Genomic DNA, 20,020 nt, shown 5'->3' with positions numbered 1-20,020 from the left:
CAAAAACAATATACTCCAACATGCACTAAAAGCATGGTAATCTCATTAGATTTCTTAAGACTCTTAAGAAAAACCACAAAAATACTGAGTTTTTTAACTAGCATGTTGTAGAAAATAAGGAACAAATGAAGAAAAACACACCATAAAACTGTACACAACAAATTTTACCTAGGAAACCCCTAGTTAGGGAAAACCAACACACTTGGTGGCTTTTTATTAAGTTGCATCAGCAAAAGTAATATTCAAAAATTGATTACAATGAGATGGTAAATTTCCCTAATCCTTTTCAACTTCTTCAACACACCCTAACTACCCTGATTTCCGTAGGAAATTCAAAGTATTTGTAGATTATAATTGACTTTCCTTACTTGATAATTACTTGTGATTATTAGTTGGCCTTTTATTCCATTCATTTCCTTTTCATCAAGCAAATACCAAAACAATGAAGATCACAAAGAGATAAAGTACACAAGATATAGGCTCCAAGCTAGGGCAAAACCCCTCCAAGGGAAAAACCCAAAAAGAATACTTAATTTATTATAGAACCAAATCAAATTAAGACTTCCAAGACCGAAAGACCAAAGCCAAATTTCCTCCCAAGCACCAGATCAGCCCTCCAACAAGATCTCCTTCAAGCAAAACAAAATCTGCCCATCTCAATGAAAGTCAACCTCTATTCAATCACGTCTCGGCCTTCACCTTAGGTCTACAACTTCAACCTGCAATTAGCCCAAAAACCCTAGATTTTCCCACATGTGGACTGAAATAGGTCAGATTTTTGAGCTCCTTCCTTCACTTAGTCTTTCTCCATGTCTTCTTGTCCTTCGCTCTTGTTTTTCTTCTCTTCTTATTGCAGATCGAACTTGTTAGTGTGAATGTGCTAATTGAGCCGAAGTCCCTTCTATTTATAGAATTCTTGAGGAGTCGAATAGGCCTCTTCTAGGCCGACTTCACCATGGCAGGGCCAACTTGGTCTTGGAGACAAGCGACCTAATGGTTGTATATATAGTTGTAGGGGCAAAGATTTCTTCATAATCGATACCTTCTTTTCGTGAAAAACCTCTAGCCACAAATCTTGCTTTATACTTGTCAATGCTCCCATCCACAGCATGTTTTATCTTGTTTATCCATTTGGAAGTGACAACAGATTTGTCACTTGGTCTAGGAATAATTTCCCAGACATCATTCTTCATAATCAATTGGTATTCTTCTTGCATTGCATTCCTCCACTCTCAATGTTCAATTGCTTCTTCAAAGGAGGAGGGTTTAGCCTCAATGAGCTTAGTCATATAGGTTGCATAACCAAAGTACTTTTAGGTCTTTTACTTTCTCTAAAGGTTCCCTTTGTTGTTGCATGTCCCTCTACCTCTTGTAGAGTTGTCCTCAACCAAGCAGGTCTCTTATGAGTTTCTGGAATAACAACATGCTGCACAAGTTCACTAGGTCCTTCAACATCTTCTTGAATTGATGTAGGATCTTGAACATTGTCATCTCTTGAGATTTCTTCAAAAATGGGTACCTCTTCTTCATCAGAATCAACCGGAATATCTTTGGATCTCTTGTAAGCTACATTTTCATCAAAGATGACATCTTTGCTTACTTCAATACGACGATCCTCTTTAATGTAGATTCGGCATGCCTTTGACGAAGCACTATAACCAACAAAGATGCCTTTTGTACTTGTAGGATCCAATTTCTTCCTTGTCATTTGGAATGTGCATATAAACAGGACATCCCAATATTCGAAGATGACCCCCACTAGGCTTCTTTCATGTAAATGATTCTTTTGGAGTCATATTATTGAGAATTTTATGAGGGCTTCAATTTTGCAAGTAGACAGTTCTTACAAATGCTTCTCCCCATAAGAATTGAGGGAGATCTTGGTCATGAAGCATGACTCTAACACATTTTTCAATTGATTTGTTCTTCCTTTCAACCACACCATTTTGTTCGGCATTATAAGGAACAATTAGCTCCCTCTTTATTCCTGCTTCCTTGCAAAATGCTATAAGCTCTTTGGAGGTGTATTCTCCACCATTATCAGACCTTAGGGTCTTTATCTTCTTCTTTGTCAGATTTTCTACTTCATTCTTGAATTCTTGGAATTTCTCAAATACTTCATCTTTATTCTTGAGGAGGTATATCCATGTTTTCCTAGAGTAATCATCAATGAATGTCACATAATATTGATGACCTCCAAGATATTTTACTTCCATAAGCCCACACAAATCAAAGTGTATGAGATATAAGATGTCCTTGGATCTTGTATCACTTCTTACAAAGGGTTTCTTCACATTCTTGCCTAGAGCACATCCCTTACAGATTCCTTCATGATCTTCCTTCAATTCAGGGATGCCAATGACCATTTGATTCAGAGATGGCAATATCTTGTAGTGAAGGTGTCCATACCTTCTATGCCATAATTCAGAAGGGCTAACATCTAAGTGTACAAGAGCTTGAGGGAGAGGTGTAAGAAGTCTATACAGTGTTCCCTCACAAATCCCAATTATCTTAGCATGTTCAATACTAGAGCCCTTTCCCCAAACCAAAACTTTTCCATCAACAAAAGCAATCCTATCACCTTTATCTTCTAGGCAAGAAATAGAAAGCATTTTTTTCTTCAAACCTAGAACATAGAGTATGTTATTGAGATGAATGCTTCCACCGGTCTCTAGCTCCAACGAAGTAGATCCAATTCCTTTCACTGGATAGCTCTTCTTGTCTCCAAGTTTGACTGAATGAGAAGAGGTTCCTTTTGACAAATTCTGGAGTTGACTACATTCGCATGTCATATGTCTGGAAGCTCCATTATTAATGACCCATACATTATCATCCTTAAAGGTACCTGTGAAAGCGGACAAGAAACTTTCATCTATCACTTCTTTTGCTAGCTTGAGGTGTACTTCAAGACATATCCTTTAATAATTTCAAAGAGGTTCCCAAGAGACTTGAAACCTTTCTTCATAAACCTTGCCATTGAGAAGAAAGATTAGATGACTGCTTCTAGATTGTTCTTCAACAAAGGAACCAACTAAGATGTGATCTCCAATCTCCTTCCTTCACCTTAGCTCTGATACAATGTTGAAAATTCGAAGTATTTGTAGATTATAATTGACTTTCCTGACTTGATAATTACTTGTGATTATTAGTTGGCCTTTTATTTCCTTTTCATCAAGCAATTATCAAAACAATGAAGATCACAAAGAGACAAAGTACACAAGATGTAGGCTCCAAGCCAGGGGAAAACCCAGAAAGAATATTTTTCTTCTTATAAAGTCAAATCAAATTGAGACTTCCAAGACCCAAAGACCAAAGCCAAATTTCCTCCCAAGCACCAAATCAGCCCTCCAACAAGATCTCCTTCAAGCAAAACAAAATCTACCAAGATCAACGAAAGTCAACCTCTCTTCAATCAAGTCTCGACCTTCACCTTAGGTCTGTAATTTGGCATGCAATTAGCCCAGAAACCCTAGATTTTCGCACGTGTGGACTAAAATAGGTCAGATTTTCGGCCTCCTTCCTTCGCTTGGTCTTTCTCCTTATCTTCTTGTCCTTCACTCTTGTTTTTCTTCTCTTCTTATTGCAGATTGAACTTGTTGATGTGAATGTGCCAATTGAGTAGAATTACCTTCTCTTTATAGTCTTCTTGAGGAGTCAAATAGGCCTCTTCTAGGCCGACTTCACCATAGCAGGGTTGACTTGGTCTTGGAGGAGAAATTGGTTCTCTAGACTCAAAAATAATAATTTTCTTTTGTTACAACAAGTCCAAATGGGACTATAATACATGACAAAAATTCTTCTTTGACTCAACAAGCCCCACAAGCATGAAGAACATGCTTTGACCTAGACCTTGGGCATGAAAACCATGCTTGAATAAAAATTATTTTTCTCTTTTTATAAATATCAAATATATAATGTCATGATTACAAAAGTCATTATGAAGAACGAATCTAGTGCATTCTCCAACAATTTCCTCATGGCCTTCTTGATCTACGAATTGTATGGATCATTACAGCATTGTACGATCGCATATGGTCTCCCTATGTTGATGCTAGTGGTCAGGCTAAAGATGACAATGGTTGAAAGTGATAATGAGATTATTCTGCCTCTCTTCTCTCCCTTGGCTACGCAAATCTGAAGCCCTAGTTCATTGAAACCCTAGCCTGAAGTGTTTTCTTCAAGCTACTTTTAGCCATTAAGTCTCAAGTGATTAATAAACCACTATTGCACCCTTTTCCTCCTTTGAAATTGACGTGGGCCCACCAATCCCACGAAGGGCTGACATTAGGTCTCCCTGCACAATTGAGATCATTCCAATTCTTGACAATAGGAAAATTTAAATTTTCCTAGGTCGAGGAATAATTAAAAAAAGGTATGACTACACCTTGCTCCACCTGTGAGTCCCTCAACCAAACTTAGTGCACCTCTAACTTTAGCTGAACACTTCCTCCTCTAACTCCATTTAATACTGCCTCTTAGAGGGAAAGGTGTTCTAAACTACACCCAGTTTGTCCCTAAAATGGACAAAGCTCCCTCCAGGCAAAGCTTTGGTCAATATGCCCATTGTTTGCTCTGTTATAGGAATGTACTGACATCTGGTCTTGCTCCTCTAGACACAATCTCTGATATGGTGGTACTGGATCTCAATGTGCTTGCAGCAGTCATGGAACACTAGATTGTCAGAAAGCTTAATGCAACTCCGATTGTCATACTGTATGACTGTAGGCTCCAACCTCTGACTGAAAATCCCAACAAGCAGCTTCCTCAACTAAATTGCCTTCTCAAGTTGTCAAGCCTACATACATGTATTCAGCTTCAGTTGAGCTCAGTGCCACTAATCTATGCTTCTTATTGAACCAAGAAACAGTCATTGACCCAACACTGAAGGTGCAACCTGAAGTACTTTTCCTGTTTATGGAACCTACTACCCAATCTGCATCTATGAAGCTTTCTAGCTTCACTCCATCAACCTGTTTGTCCGACAAAACATAAACCACTATGCCTCTGAGGTACATGAGCATATGTTTGGCAGCAACCCAATGCATTCTAGTAGGTTCAACCATGAACTGGCTCAACTGGTTCACTGCATAGCAAATGGCAAGTCACTTGTTCACAAGATACATCAACGACCCAATCAGTTGTCTATAAAGTGTGGCATCAACTCGCTCTGCTCTGCTAGCATCTACCTTCCTCCAGTTTATCACCAAAGGCATGGCCATGGGCCTGCAATCCTGCATGCAAAACCTCTTGAGAATCTCTAGAGTGTACTTTCCCTATCCCAAGAAAATCTGTCCATCACCCTGCCACACCTCCAACCCAAGGAAATAGTGCATAAGCCCTATATCCTTCATGTCAAACTCTATTGCAAGATCCTTCTTGCAATCACTGATGAGCTTCTCGTCCCTTGTCAATATGAGGTCATCTACGTACAACACAAGAATGAGAGGTTGCCCCCCAACCACAATGTAGTATAGGTTAGGGTCAACTTCACTCTTGGTGAAGCCCAATCCCAGAAGATAGTTGTCAATGTGAGAGTACCACACTCGCGGGGCTTGTTGGAGCGAGTACCACGCTCGCGGGGCTTGTTGGAGCGAGTACCACGCTCGCGGGGCTTGCTGGAGCCCATATAGAGCTCTCTTGAGCCTGCACATATGTGTCTCCCTACCATGTGCCTTAAACCCCTTTGGTTGCTCTATCTAAATCTCTTCCTCAACAACTTTGTTAAGGAATGCAGTTTTCACGTCCATTTGGTGGATCTCCCGCCCCATTTGCGTTGTTAGTGCCAATATGGTCCTAATGGACGAATAGCGGGCCACAAGTGCAAAAGTCTCATTGTAGTCAATGCCCTCCACCTTAGAAAACCCCTGGTAATGAATAAAGCCTTGTACTTATCCACACTCTCGTTAGCTTCATGCTTAATCATGTAGAACGGTCGAGATATAATCACAAATTTGCCCTCCTCCCTTGGCACAATCTCCCATACATCATTCTACATGATGGAAGAGTACTCCACCATAGCATCACCAAACCTATTGAGAGGTTGCCTCCTTGTAACTAGAAGGCTCTGAGTCTAAGGACTCAGTCACCAATGCCAGATAACCTATGTATCTTGTGGCTATTTGCTATGCCTGAAGGTAGAGTTGGGTACCCCAACCCTATCCTAAGTCTCTGAAATCAACTGATCAGCCCACCTCAACTTTCTTATGTTTATGCTAGGTGTCACTGCTGAAGTGGGCCCTACTCACTCCTCTCTCTCCTCTTTCTCTTGTGTTGCCTCCTCATCTGACCGGTATATGGCTTGCCCAACAATTGGTTGTGACATGGTTTGAGTGGTTGAGCCTCCTGCTTAGAAGCCTACATCTCCCCCACCTGTGTTGTAGCCTGCTCGTGCTCTAAGGACTTCTTGAGAGCCCTTTCCTCCTCAAACTTGACATCACGCCTGATAATTGTCTTCTTTAGTGTTGGTATGTACAACTTGTATGCCTTGGACGTCTCACTGTAGCCCATGAAAATTTCCTTTTCTGTTGCAGGCTCCAGCTTCTTCCAGTGCTTTGAAGGCACGTAGCAATAAACCAAACAGATAAAAATCTGAAAATGAGAAACGTCTAGCTTCTTTGTGGGTGAAAGCCTCCTCTGGTGTAACTCATCCAAGCACCTTATGTGAACTCTTATTCTACAAAAAGAATACAATGTTGCATGCCTCTGCCCAAAGAAATAATGGTAGTCCCTGGTCATGCAAATACTCTGATTCTTGCGTTCTGCCAACCCGTTATGCTAATGGTTATAGGGTGTGGTGAGCTCCCTCCTGATGCCCTCTATGGCACACAAATCCTTGAAGACATTGGAGATGTTCTCCCCACCATTATCTAATCTCTGTGTTTTGACCTTCTTTCTTGTCTGGTTCTCCACCAATGCTTTGAACTCCAGGAACTTCGAGAACACATCGTCGTACTTCTTCATGAAGAAGATCCACCTCTTCCTCGAATGGTCATCAATGAAGGTGACATAGTACTTGTATCCCATGAGGGATGGAGAAGAGAATGGACCACAAACATCTGAATGAACCAAGTCCAAGATGCCCTTGGCTCAGTGTTCAGATCTAGGAAAGGACGTCTTGGCATATTTGCCAAGTGTGTAGCCCTTGCACACGTCATGTTGCTCCATGTTGCATTGTGGCAACCATGTGGTTATCTCCCTGAGGATTTTCAACGCTCCATGGTGCAAATGGACCATACGCCTATGCCATAGCTACCCAAGGTCTCGAGCCTCTCTGCTACTCAAGGTCGCAACTGTATCAAATTGTAGCCTATAGAGGTTTTTCACCCTCACTCCAATCTACTTCGCTATTGCAAAATTTAAGGGCTTGAGGAAGCCCTTTCCTCTGTTGAAGATAACTCCATATCCTTTGTTCTCCCAAGGTTGAGACTGAAACAAGGTTTTTCTTCAACCCTGGAACGTAGATGACATCTTTAAGGTAGAGAGGATTCCCGGACTCCCTCTCAAACTTGACAACACCCACGCACTGTGCTAGGTACCTGCCATCATCTCTCATCTCTATGTGAAACTGTATGTCCTTTTCCATCAACTGGCTAAGAGATTTCTTGTTCCCAGTCATACGGCAGGATGCTCCACTATCAATGTACCATATGTTGTTAGCCACTGTGCTTGCCATGCAAGCTATGAGCAAGAACAAATCCTCAAATTTGGAACTAAACTCATCCACCTTTGCCAAAGCTGCCACTTGGTCCTTCTTGGACCCTTTCTTCCTCTGAGGACACTTGATGGCACGGTGTTCTAAAGCTACCACTTGATCCTTCTTGGACCCTTTCTTCCTCTGAGGACACTTGGTGACGTGGTGTTCCAAAGCTGCCACTTGGTCCTTCTTGGACCCTTTCTTCCTCTGAGGACACTTGGTGGCATGTTGTTCGAACTGATGGCACTGGAAGCATTTTATCTTGTTGAGATCCTTCTTTTCATTCTTGCCTTTGGAGCTAGACTCAACCCTTCCTACGCTCTTATTGCTTTTGACCTCACCCCCTTTACCAGCTAGGGCAAAGTTCTCCCCGTCCTCATGCTTAACATGAGCTCTAGATCCAGCCTGCCTCTAAATCTCCTCTTGGACATAGTCACCCCACAAGTATTCCCGGTTTGGAAATTTTTCTCTGCCATTCACTGCATCCTAGGAGTTATCCCACGATTTGTGAAGCCCTAATAGTGCAAGACTCACCCTGTTTACTTCAAGTATTGTCTCCCCCACACCGGCCAACTCGTCCTTCACCTGAGTGAATTTGGTGAGATAAGAGATTATGGGCTTAGACTTGCCCATCCAAATGTTTCTGAGTTTGTCCCTGGGCACAAGTTTTCTAGACTCACTTGAGCCCTGGGATAAGTTCAAAATGGTTGTCCACATTTCTTTGGCAATAAGAGATTATGGGCTCAGACTTGCCCATCCGAATGTTTCTGAATTTGTCCTTGAGCACAAGTTTGCTAGCCTCACTTGAGCCCTAGTATAAGTTCAAAATGATTGTCCACATTTTGTTGGCAGTGTTCTGGTTGAAAATATGTGGAACAATGTGGTCTTTGACTCCTTCAAGGATAATCCTCCTTGCTCTGGCATCATTCTTATTATGCTAAGCCAATTGTTGGGGGTTAGTTGGTGTAGCTAGTGGGTTCTCCACAAACCCCTTCACATCCTGCTCCTCTAGCAACACAGTAATCCTCTTCTTCCATGAGCAGAAATTTGTCATTGCCTCCAAACTGTGTTATGGTCTCAAACCTTGGTAAGACATTATGTTGGTCGAATTCTTTAGAAACCCTAGCACGCTAGTTTGACTGGAAAATATATGCTCTGTGGATCAAAACCCTAGGTCACACTTCTAAAAACTCTAGCACAATCCTTTAACTGTACTACGCCTCTCCTCTACGCCTTAAACTTGTTCCTGAGACCCAAACAAGGGTGTTGGTCTTCACTTAAAGACTTGGCTCTGATACCATGTTAGATTTGTTAAAACTCAGCAACTAATTTGTGAACAATGCTAAGTAAAGAGCTGAAAACTAAACTTTAACTTCAATACTCAAATATACTGAGTTTTCTAGCTAGCATGCAACGGAAAATAAGGAACAAATGAAGACAAACACACCATAAAAATGTACGCAACAAATTTTACCCAGGAAACCCCTAATTGGGGAAAACCTGCAACCTTGGTGGCTTTTTATTAGGTTGCTTCAGCAAAAGTAATATTCAGAAATTGATTACAATGAGGTGGGAAACTTGCTTGATCCTCTTCAACACGCCCTGACTGCCCTAATTTCCTCACAGCCTTCCTAATCTATGCATTGTACAGATCAGTACAGCATTGTATGGCTACGTACAGCCTCCCTACGCTAATGTTAACGGCCCGGTTGAAGATGACAATGGCTGGAAGTGATAATTGTTGAATTTTGTGCAACTAAGGGAGAAATTTCCCTAGAAAAACATTCTATGAGTTAACCCCTTTCAACCTTGAAGCGAATTATTTCTCAAGTGCAAATTATTTTTATAAGTGCAAAAGTTATTTCAAAATTGTTTTATAAAGGTATTTTGACATGTGCAAAATAAAATCACTTAAGTGATCTAATTCAACATGTGCAAAAATGGATCACTCTAGGAGCTTCCAAAAACCTAATTCAAGTTAGGGATTTTGTCTCAAAGATTCCTATATATTGAAGAGAAGCCTTCATTTGCAACACATCGAGTTCTCTCTCTCTTGCTTTGGTGATCTAGCTCTCGCATTGGTGATCAAGCCCTCACATCAATAATTTATCTCTTATTATTAGCAGATCTATTGTAGATTTGCAGATCTCTGATTATCAGTGGCAAATCTCTTATCATCATTGGCAGATCTCTTATTATCAGTGGCAGATCTCTGATTATCAGTGGTAGATCTTTGATCATCATTGGAAGATCTCTTATTATCAGTGGCAGATCTCTGATTATCAATGGCAGATCACTTATCATCATTGGCAGATCTCTTATTATCAGTGGCAGACCTCTGATTATCAGTGGCAGATCTCGTCATCACCGGTGATCTCTTTCGCACTGGTGATAAAGCCCTTGCAGCAGTATTTTATCTCTCACTATTAGCAGATTTATTGGAAGCTTATTATTTTGTTTCATCATTGGTAGATTTAGTGGAGATTTCTCTTTCACATTTCAGGAGGTTTCTTTCTTGCATTATTGTTTGGCAGATTTTGTAATATTGGTAAGATCTCTATCTTGTATTATCATCGGTGGCAAATCTCCCGTGTATCAGTTTTTGCATATCTCTTATTCGCACATGTGATCTTTGTTAAGGATTGAAGGATCAGTTATTCTACATTTGTGATCAGATCTCACACTTCTGAAGATTTGTCCTAGTTTGAAAAGGGGTAATGTTGTGGTTATTGAGAAAAGGGCTTTGTACTCTACTTATGTATCTTTGTTAAACATTTGATGAAGATCTAATAGAAGAATATTCTTAAAGGGTTTTCCCCCACAATGGGGTTTTTCCCTAGACTTGGACCAAATCTATTGTTTTATTGTTCATTGATTGTCTTCTATATGGTTATTGGTTACTGTCTGCACTTAAAGGTTGAAGATCTAAGATAATTAATTTAAAAATTGCAAAATTTAACAATAATGAGGTTGTTCTGCCTCTCTTCTCTCCCTTGGTTGTATTGATCTGAAGCCCTAGTTCGTTGAAACCCTAGCCTAAAGTCTCTAGTACGTAAATGTAACACAATTCCACCATTTTCCTCCTTTGAAATCGACCTGGGCCCACCAGTCCCATGAAGGGTTGAGATTAAGTCACCCAGGACAGTTGAGATCATTCCAATTCTTGACTATAGGAAAATTCAAATTTTCCTAAGTCAAGGAATAATAATAAAAAGGTACGATTGCGCCTTGGTCCACTTGCAAGTCCCTCTACCAAACTTAGCACACCTCTAACTTTGGTTGAACCCTTCCTCCTCTAACTCCATTTAACAAATCCATCCACCAGCAATATGCCTCCATGAAGAGTGAACCAAGAGGAACCATGATTGTCCACCATGAGCTAATCAAAAAAGGTAGCATCATCTCCAAGCCAAAAGAGAGGATGCATACTCCAAGTTGATCAATAGCCTTATATGTCATCCTAAAAATCTCAGCATGTGATGAAAATCACAAGTTTTCCTCTGATACAACATGGTAGGCAACAATTTCCCTAGTGTATCTTAAGAATATAAGACTTAATATATGTTTTTCAGTCCATACATTGAATCAATTGATGGCTGAACCCTAACATTCTAAATGGAATGATGTCAAGCATGTTCTCAAATACCTGAAGGGCACAATCCACTACGGCATAAGGTATGTAGAAGATGGTGAGTTATTCTTGCATGGTTTTGTGGATTTTGATTAGCTGGCAATGAAACAACTAGGAAGAGAACTCAAGATTTTGTTTCATCTTTGGCACATGTATGATTTCCTAGCTCAACAAGAAGTACCTAGTAGTTGCACACAGTTCAGCATGAACAAAGTATATGGCAGCCTCATATGCTTATTATGAGACCATATATGACTTCATGAGTTGATAGTAGAGTTGGTCGATCAAATGTTGGAGCCCATTGTTGTTTAAATTACTTTACATTAAGTCTTCTGAGAATTCAGTACTTCATAATTGCTCCAAGCATATTGATATTGATAGCATTTGGCGAGAAAACGAGTCAAAAGGGAGCAGTTATATTTGATTAGATTCCTACCAATTTACAGGTTGCCAACAATATAACAAAGCCCCCTAACAAAGTGGAAATTTGAGATGTGGAGGAAGAAGGTTGGATTGATGGAGAACACCTTCCTCGCAAAGAGAAAGAGTTAGTTTACCTAGGTAATACGAGTCATCCTCCATTCAGCTGTAGCAAGTTGTCGCAATTATTTGGCTGGTTCGTGAAGAGAAGGTGCACTTGTGAAATAGAATTTCATGAGCTTGAGTTTGTCTCATGGCCCTCCTATTAATTTGGCACTGGAAGTTACACTTGAGTGATAACGTGCATTAAAGCTGGAGTTACACTATAGAAGGGGCACACTTCTCTAGGGGGTATTCATTGTTGGGGATTACACTTGTGAGTGAACACAGTCATTTGTTGGAGTTACATCTCCAAATGGAGAGTATTACCTTAGTGGAGAAGTTCCCTCTTTGAAGAATGTGCACTCTTCCCTATGAGGGTGCATTTACTCTTCCCCGTGAAGGCACATTTACTCTAGCGGTTACATATATGTTTGAAACTCCCTCCTTCCCTTAGTCTATAAAAGGAGAAAGAGGGCACTTCAGATAGGTTGGTTAGTATTAGTAGAGTGTTTTGCTGTGACAGCCTGAGTGTGAAGCTTCTGTGTGACACCAAGCTGCTGTAATTTCTTCTTACTTTGCTAATAGTGAGAGAATATGTTTGAATCTCCATCCTTCCCTTAGTCTATAAAAGGGGAAAGAGGGCACTTCAGATAGGTTGGTTAGTATTAGTAGAGTGTTTTGCTGTGACAGCCTGAGTGTGAAGCTTCTGTGTGACACAAAGCTGCTGTAATTTCTTCTTACTTTGCTAATAGTGAGAGATGAGATTTCTGCTACTGGATCATAGCCCGCTGTTCTGAATTTGAAGATATCTTATGTCTTAGACTACTTTTGACTAATTGCTGTTTTGATCTACCTTTGTGAAATACAGTGTCTACACTTGAATTTTCATCCTTGTAATTCTGTTTACGAAAAGCTGAAGTTTTGATAGGCAGTTCCTAACTATTTAGTTCTGCTGTAGAACTTATAAAAAAAATTAGGGAAGATCTGTATCACGTGCTGAAAACTTAACACCGGGATCATCCAGCCATGTCCTCTCAAGCATGGGCACTCTCTTGACAACATCATTAGAATCCATTGGGTCCTTCTCCGTGTTTGACTCCACAGCAAACACTTCCTCCTTGTCTTCTTCCTCTTCATCTTGTCTTACAGACTTCTAGATACTCTCTTGCATTGTCTCCTCTTTCCTCCTCTTGAATGTAATATTTGGTTCACATTTTCTTTGATCATATTATATTTTTCCTTATGCTTTCAGAGCAGCTTAGTGCATCCCTACAGAAAGGTATCAGTGATTGTTCCTTCTAGTCTCATTGATCTTTCTTTTGGTCATTTTATGGAAATTAGCATGTGTTCGATACTTAAAACATGTGTTTCAAACTGATTATAGAAAGTCTATCCCCTATCTTTAAAGGACACAAGTTACACTTAGACAGTCCAAGCTTTCAAAAGTACGGGCTTAGCTCAATTAAAAGATGTCAAAGGTTGTAAAGACCTTGAGTATCTAGACAACAAGATAACATAGTATCAGTTATGGAGAATGGCATCATTAAACTCGTAGAGTCCTGTAACAAGACGTTCATAGAAGACTAAAAGGTCGTTTATATGGGCAAGTAAATGTCAAACTCAAAGGAGATTTGTAATGTAAGTTGATAGAGGAACCAAGGGTTATTTACAACAATCCGGAGAAAACATTAAGCAAAAAACCAGAGTAAATCAGAGAAATCAAAGAGAGGCTCTTCTACTACAAGAGCAGGAGCATTGGAGCCAGCAAATTGAAAAAAGCATTTCATAACTTAGAAGTCAAAAAGCTACTCAATTGCATTCTCTAATGACTTATGCAGATATGTAAACTTGAAGTTAACTTCTTGGTGGTGTGTTGCGCTTTAGTGTACAACATTACAACGGCACTGCCAGTGATATTTAGTAACGAAAAAGGCGGTGGACGACACTATTAAACTAAATTTTCATACCATTAGGCATGCGTGGCAACGAAATAATAAACTAAATTTTCATACCATTGGGTATGCATGGCAACGAAATAATACATGAATTTGGTGAAGCTTCTATGTAGCCTTTTCTGTAACTTTTGGCTTAAAACCCCTTGATAGACAGAGATATCAGTGATCCAAACAGGAATTGTCGATTGCCAGATTTTCCTCATAATACAACTACAGAGACCGCAAATTACCAATCCATATCCACGATTATAGGGAAAAGGAATCTTACCCAATGATACAACATTACACACTGATGACCCAACTAAAAAAAGCACCAAACAATCGTATCTAAAGATTTCATTATGCATGGGTGAAACCCGTTTAACTATGCACGAGAAATTTACCTCGGTCATTAATAAAACCATGCAATTAAAAGTAAGGAAATGGTATTACAAATACCTTTTCTTCGAGCTCGGCCTCTTCCATAGCAAGCTGAACATCATCATTCTGTAGTGGAGGCCACGGCGACAGATGAAGGAATGATGAGGCCACCAATGTGGATGTTGGATATTGCTGCATAAACGCTGGAAACTGCAGCATCGCTCCTCTATTCTCTTCCGCTCTGCTTCACACCGCTTCAAAACCCTCGAAACCCTCGATCTCCGGTTTGAAATTTAACTGCTCTGCTCATAAAAATACTCAAATTTGTCGTGTACATCTGATTAGTAGTCCCTCCCTTCTTCTCGAAAAAAAATTATTTATTTATTTATTTTATTTTTTATCATTATATTATTTTTTTATTTATTTATTTATTTTATTATCATTATTTTACTAACTCTTTTTAATGTTTTTTAGTTTTTTATTTATTTATTTATTTTATTATTATTATTATTATTTTATTATATTTATTATTATTATTATTTTAGTATGTTTTTTTTCTTAATTGGTTTAGTTTGTTTTAATTATATATAAAAGTTCCCAAATTTATTTCCTTTGTAGTTAATATAAATATATAAATTAATTAATTAATAAAAATTATATATATTGGTAAATTGTTTGATTTATTTTTTAATCTAGTTTTAATAATTAGTTTATAAAGGCACAGTGGGGGTTAGATCTTTTGGAAGAAGCTTGGAGGAGATGGTGGCAGAACTATCCGGAGGGAAACATGAGAAATCTACCTCTTATCTTTTTTTGGGGCGTATGGCTAGCGAGAAACAAAAACCTGTTTCAAGACAAGGACACTCCCACATCCGCCATAGCCATTAATTGTGCAGCCATTTACTCTGCCATCCCAATCCCTGAAGCAAAAAATCCTCAAATTCAACACAAGCCTGTTATTATCCAGGAGGGCACTCCATGGGCCTTTTTTGACGAAGCATCCCAGAATAACAAGGCTGGAGCAGGACTGTGCATTCATTTGAATCCTGAACACTCCCTAAAAGCTTCTGTAGGGCTAGGACCTGGCACAAATAATTTTGCTGAGTTGTCTGCCTTGCGCCTTCTTCTTTGCTGGCTACTTCAAAGAAACATCTTCACAATTCAAATCCTCGGAGACTCTTTGAATGTCATAAAATGGGTCAATGGGAGTGCTTCATGTCAAAACCAGATTCTAAAGATTATTTTAGAAGAAATTTTGTTTTTAAAGTCATCTTTTAACAGCTTTACCATATGCCATATTTACAGGGACAAAAACGAGGAAGCAGACCAGCTTTCTAAGGTTGGTTTACAACAAGTTTTGGGCAGTTGGTCAATAGTAGAACTCAGTCAGGGGCAGTCATCCGCCTCTTTTCAGCCCCCTTTTGCTCCTCCACAGTGACCGCGGCATGTCTTTCTTTTTGTTTGCAGTTTCATGGGCACAATGATATATCTGATACAGATTCTTTTATATTGTAACTTTTTGAGCACTTCAAAACAGGAAAACTCTATAACTTTTTGTACTTTTCAGCTGGTTTTAAGTGGTATTTACAGTCATGTAAGGGGTTGTTTTCCTTCTCAGAAGGAGACCCTAAAGTATACTTTGTTTTAATTGTACTAAGCCTCCTGAAGGGAGGAAGACTAGACAGTTTCTATTAGACTTCTTTTCAGCGGTTTCCTGACATATTTATCATCCACAATCAGTCAAAAAAGACTGAGTTTTTTGTTGTTACTTACAGAAGATCAAAACAGCAATCATATGAGCCATCAGGAGTGCTCAAAGCATACAGAATGTAACTTTTTATTTTCTTAATAAAAAGTTGCGTTTTTTTCTTCGGAAAAAAAAATAATTAGTTTATTGATATTTTATTTTTATTTATTTAAATTTTAATCTAAATATTTCACTTTACAAATTAAAATATTATTTCATAAAACATTTTATTCCCATTCATTTTATTTTATTCTTTAATTTAAATATTTCATTTTACATATTAAAATATTATTTCACAAAACATTTTATTCTGATTAATTTATTTTATTCTTTAATTTAAATATTTCATTCAATCTTAAAAGTTTAATATTTTGACACTAACTTAATAGTTAATTTTATTTTATTATTATTTATTTATATTTTAATCTAAATATTTCATTTTATATATTAAAATATTATTTTATAAAAGATTTTTCAATTAAAATATAAATAAATAATATATTAAAGGCACAGTGGGGGTTAGATCTTTTGGAAGAAGCTTGGAGGAGATGGTGGCAGAACTATCCGGAGGGAAACATGAGAAATCTACCTCTTATCTTTTTTTGGGGCGTATGGCTAGCGAGAAACAAAAGCCTGTTTCAAGACAAGGACACTCCCACATCCGCCATAGCCATTAATTGTGCAGCCATTTACTCTGCCATCCCAATCCCTGAAGCAAAAAATCCTCAAATTCAACACAAGCCTGTTATTATCTAGGAGGGCACTCCATGGGCCTTTTTTGACGGAGCATCCCAGAATAACAAGGTTGGAGCAGGACTGTGCATTCATTTGAATCCTGAACACTCCCTAAAAGCTTCTGTAGGGCTAGGACCTGGCACAAATAATTTTGCTGAGTTGTCTGCCTTGCGCCTTCTTCTTTGCTGGGTACTTCAAAGAAACATCTTCACAATTCAAATCTTCGGAGACTCTTTGAATGTCATAAAATTGGTCAATGGGAGTGCTTCATGTCAAAACCAGATTCTGAAGATTATTTTAGAAGAAAATTTGTTTTTAAAGTCATCTTTTAGCAGCTTTACCATATGCCATATTTACAGGGACAAAAACGAGGAAGCAGACCAGCTTTCTAAGGCTGGTTTACAACAAGTTTTGGGCAGTTGGTCAATAGTAGAACTCAGTCAGGGGCAGTCATCCGCCTCTTTTCAGCCCCCTTTTGCTCCTCCACAGTGACCGCGGCATGTCTTTCTTTTTGTTTGCAGTTTCATGGGCACAATGATATATCTGATACAGATTCTTTTATATTGTAACTTTTTGAGCACTTCAAAACAGGAAAACTCTATAACTTTTTGTACTTTTCAGCTGGTTTTAAGTGGTATTTACAGTCATGTAAGGGGTTGTTTTCCTTCTCAGAAGGAGACCCTAAAGTATACTTTGTTTTAATTGTACTAAGCCTCCTAAAGGGAGGAAGACTAGACAGTTTCTATTAGACTTCTTTTCAGCGGTTTCCTGACATATTTTATCATCCACAATCAGTCAAAAAAGACTGAGTTTTTTGTTGTTACTTACAGAAGATCAAAACAGCAATCATATGAGCCATCAGGAGTGCTCAAAGCATACAGAATGTAACTTTTTATTTTCTTAATAAAAAGTTGCGCTTTTTTCTTCGGAAAAAAAATAATTAGTTTATTGATATTTTATTTTTATTTATTTAAATTTTAATCTAAATATTTCACTTTACAAATTAAAATATTATTTCATAAAACATTTTATTCCCATTCATTTTATTTTATTCTTTAATTTAAATATTTCATTTTACATATTAAAATATTATTTCACAAAACATTTTATTCTGATTAATTTATTTTATTCTTTAATTTAAATATTTCATTCAATCTTAAAAGTTTAATATTTTGACACTAACTTAATAGTTAATTTTATTTTATTATTATTTATTTATATTTTAATCTAAATATTTCATTTTATATATTAAAATATTATTTTATAAAATATTTTTCAATTAATTTAATTTTATTCTTATTTATTTATATTTTAATCTTTAAAAAAATAGTTTAATCTAAATCTAAATATTTGACTTAACTCTATTTAACATTCTAAATTTATTTTTTTCAAAACAACTAGTTGTTCATTATAATCTTGAAAAATATTAATAGTCTCTACATTGATCTCTCTATTTAATCTCGTGCCATGATGCTCCATCTTAACTTCACAATAAACCACACTAGATGATTAGAAAGGCCTCAATAGTTCAGGAATAATGTGATTATCTCAGAAAAATTCTTAATACAAGGAAATGTTCAAATAATTAAAATATAATCCAAAATAAAAACCTATTCTTAATCATTATTTCACTTAAAATATATATTAACCCAAAAAATTAAAAACATTTTCTTAATCATCATTTTCATTCAAAACATATTAACCTATAAAATTAAAAACATTTTCTTAATAATCATTTTCATTCAAAACATAAAAAAATATATCAATCAAAATTTTAGATTAAATAAATTTTGTAATTTTTTAAAAAGTGGTAAAACCTAAAATTTTATTTTTACTATTTTATTAACTTGTTTTTTTATACAGTTTAATGGTTAGGTTAAATGGTTGATGTTTCCCATAAGAAGGGACTCTACCCATCATCAAGGACTAGAAAGAAAACATATGGTAAGAGTGGGTGTTTTTTATACACGTAGGAAAATCTATCATAACTCAGTTGTAGGAAAATCTATCATAACTCAGTTGTCAAACCAGTAGTGAGGACAGCCATCTCTAGCTGTTATCTCCGAATGCAGGCTGACTAATCACCCTTATTCAAGGAAAACCACGTCACTTGGAATAGTCCATTGGTGGTCCGTAAGGGGGCAAGCTTTCACTCATGCCAGATGCCTCTAGGCCTTGGGTCGTTAACCTGTTTCCTTACGTTAGTTATAGAGAATGTTTATAATAATAAAATAATAAGAACATTTATTTATATTTTTAAAATTTTGTTTTAGAAGACAATTACTTAACCAATTATAATCATAGGTTTCTTCCACATAACGATATATTATTTATTGACAACCTATTCCAACAATCATGTGTTATTTACTTAAAAAAACATTTTATTTTTATTTTACAATATATACCAATTGCATTCTCTTGTTTTTTTTTCCTTCACTTGTAACTATTTAGGTTGAAATTGTATTTTTGTTTTAAAGTGAAATCTAAAATTGTTGTTGATTAATTATGAGTTTATTTTACTTTTATATTTACAAAAAAAAATGGTAGACTTGTTGTCTGTCACCAAAAAGACCTGGGATCGAGTTAGTGGAATTGTAGGAATTTACAGGGTAAGTTCCTCAGACAGAACACCAAAGGACACTGCTCACAAACAGATCACAGATCAATACACCAGTATTTTGACGTGGTTAAAACCCTCAAAGAGGGAAAGAGTCCACGGCCTGAGCCAACGCGACCACTTCAGGCAATTTATTAATAAAAGAATGAAAATTTACATATGCTTCTCTCATAGACGGATCACCCTACAAATGACCCTCCATGCTCTTTAAATAGAGATCATGGACCAATCGGGTGTTAAGCCACGGATCAAGTGTCGGTAATACCGAGGAGAGAATGAACCGTCGGATCACTACATATCGTGACCGTCGGATTGTAAGTTACAAAATGTACATAGTAAAGAAACACACTTTACCTAACTCTATACCTAACTCTATACTAGATCACGTTGTACTTAACTATTTCCTATGTGTTGGAATATCCTAACATCCCCCCTTAAGAACAACTTGGGATAGGATTGAAGGATTTACAAATATGACACAATAGGAGAAGGAAGGAGGCACTAGAGCCTATCCCCCCTTAGTGACAACTTCCTGAACTCCAACCATAAATCGAAGTTTAGTGAACTTCGCCTCTGTGAGAGCCTTTGTAAAGATGTCTGCAACTTGATCATCTGTTGAACAATATTGCACTTCAAGAACATGGTCATGAATGAGCTTTCTGATGAAGTGCATGTGCAGTTCAATGTGTTTGTTGCGCTGATGTTGGACTGGATCTTTGCATAGTTGAATGGCACTTTGATCATCACACCAAAGTGTAGT

General features: G+C 37.6%; 1 protein-coding gene across 1 annotated transcript in view; it reads right to left on the bottom strand.

Annotated features, from left to right (window-relative positions):
• The window catches only part of LOC149228704 (transcription termination factor), a 42,822-nt gene extending 28,338 nt beyond the window's left edge, over positions 1-14,484 (bottom strand). Inside the window, exon 1 of the mRNA XM_089378330.1 lies at positions 14,240-14,484. Within this exon, the coding sequence (XP_089234456.1) occupies positions 14,240-14,380 (141 nt within the window). The 5' untranslated portion in view covers positions 14,381-14,484. The remainder of the gene's footprint in view (positions 1-14,239) is intronic.
• Positions 14,485-20,020: the final 5,536 nt, after the last annotated feature.

This window comes from Pinus tabuliformis, chromosome J (assembly GCF_031772625.1).
Source record: "Pinus tabuliformis cultivar Carrire ecotype Pingquan chromosome J, CPIR1, whole genome shotgun sequence".
NCBI lineage: Eukaryota > Viridiplantae > Streptophyta > Pinopsida > Pinales > Pinaceae > Pinus > Pinus tabuliformis.
The sequence above is the reverse complement of the archived record's forward strand: the minus strand, read 5'-3'. Positions and strand labels throughout refer to the sequence as shown.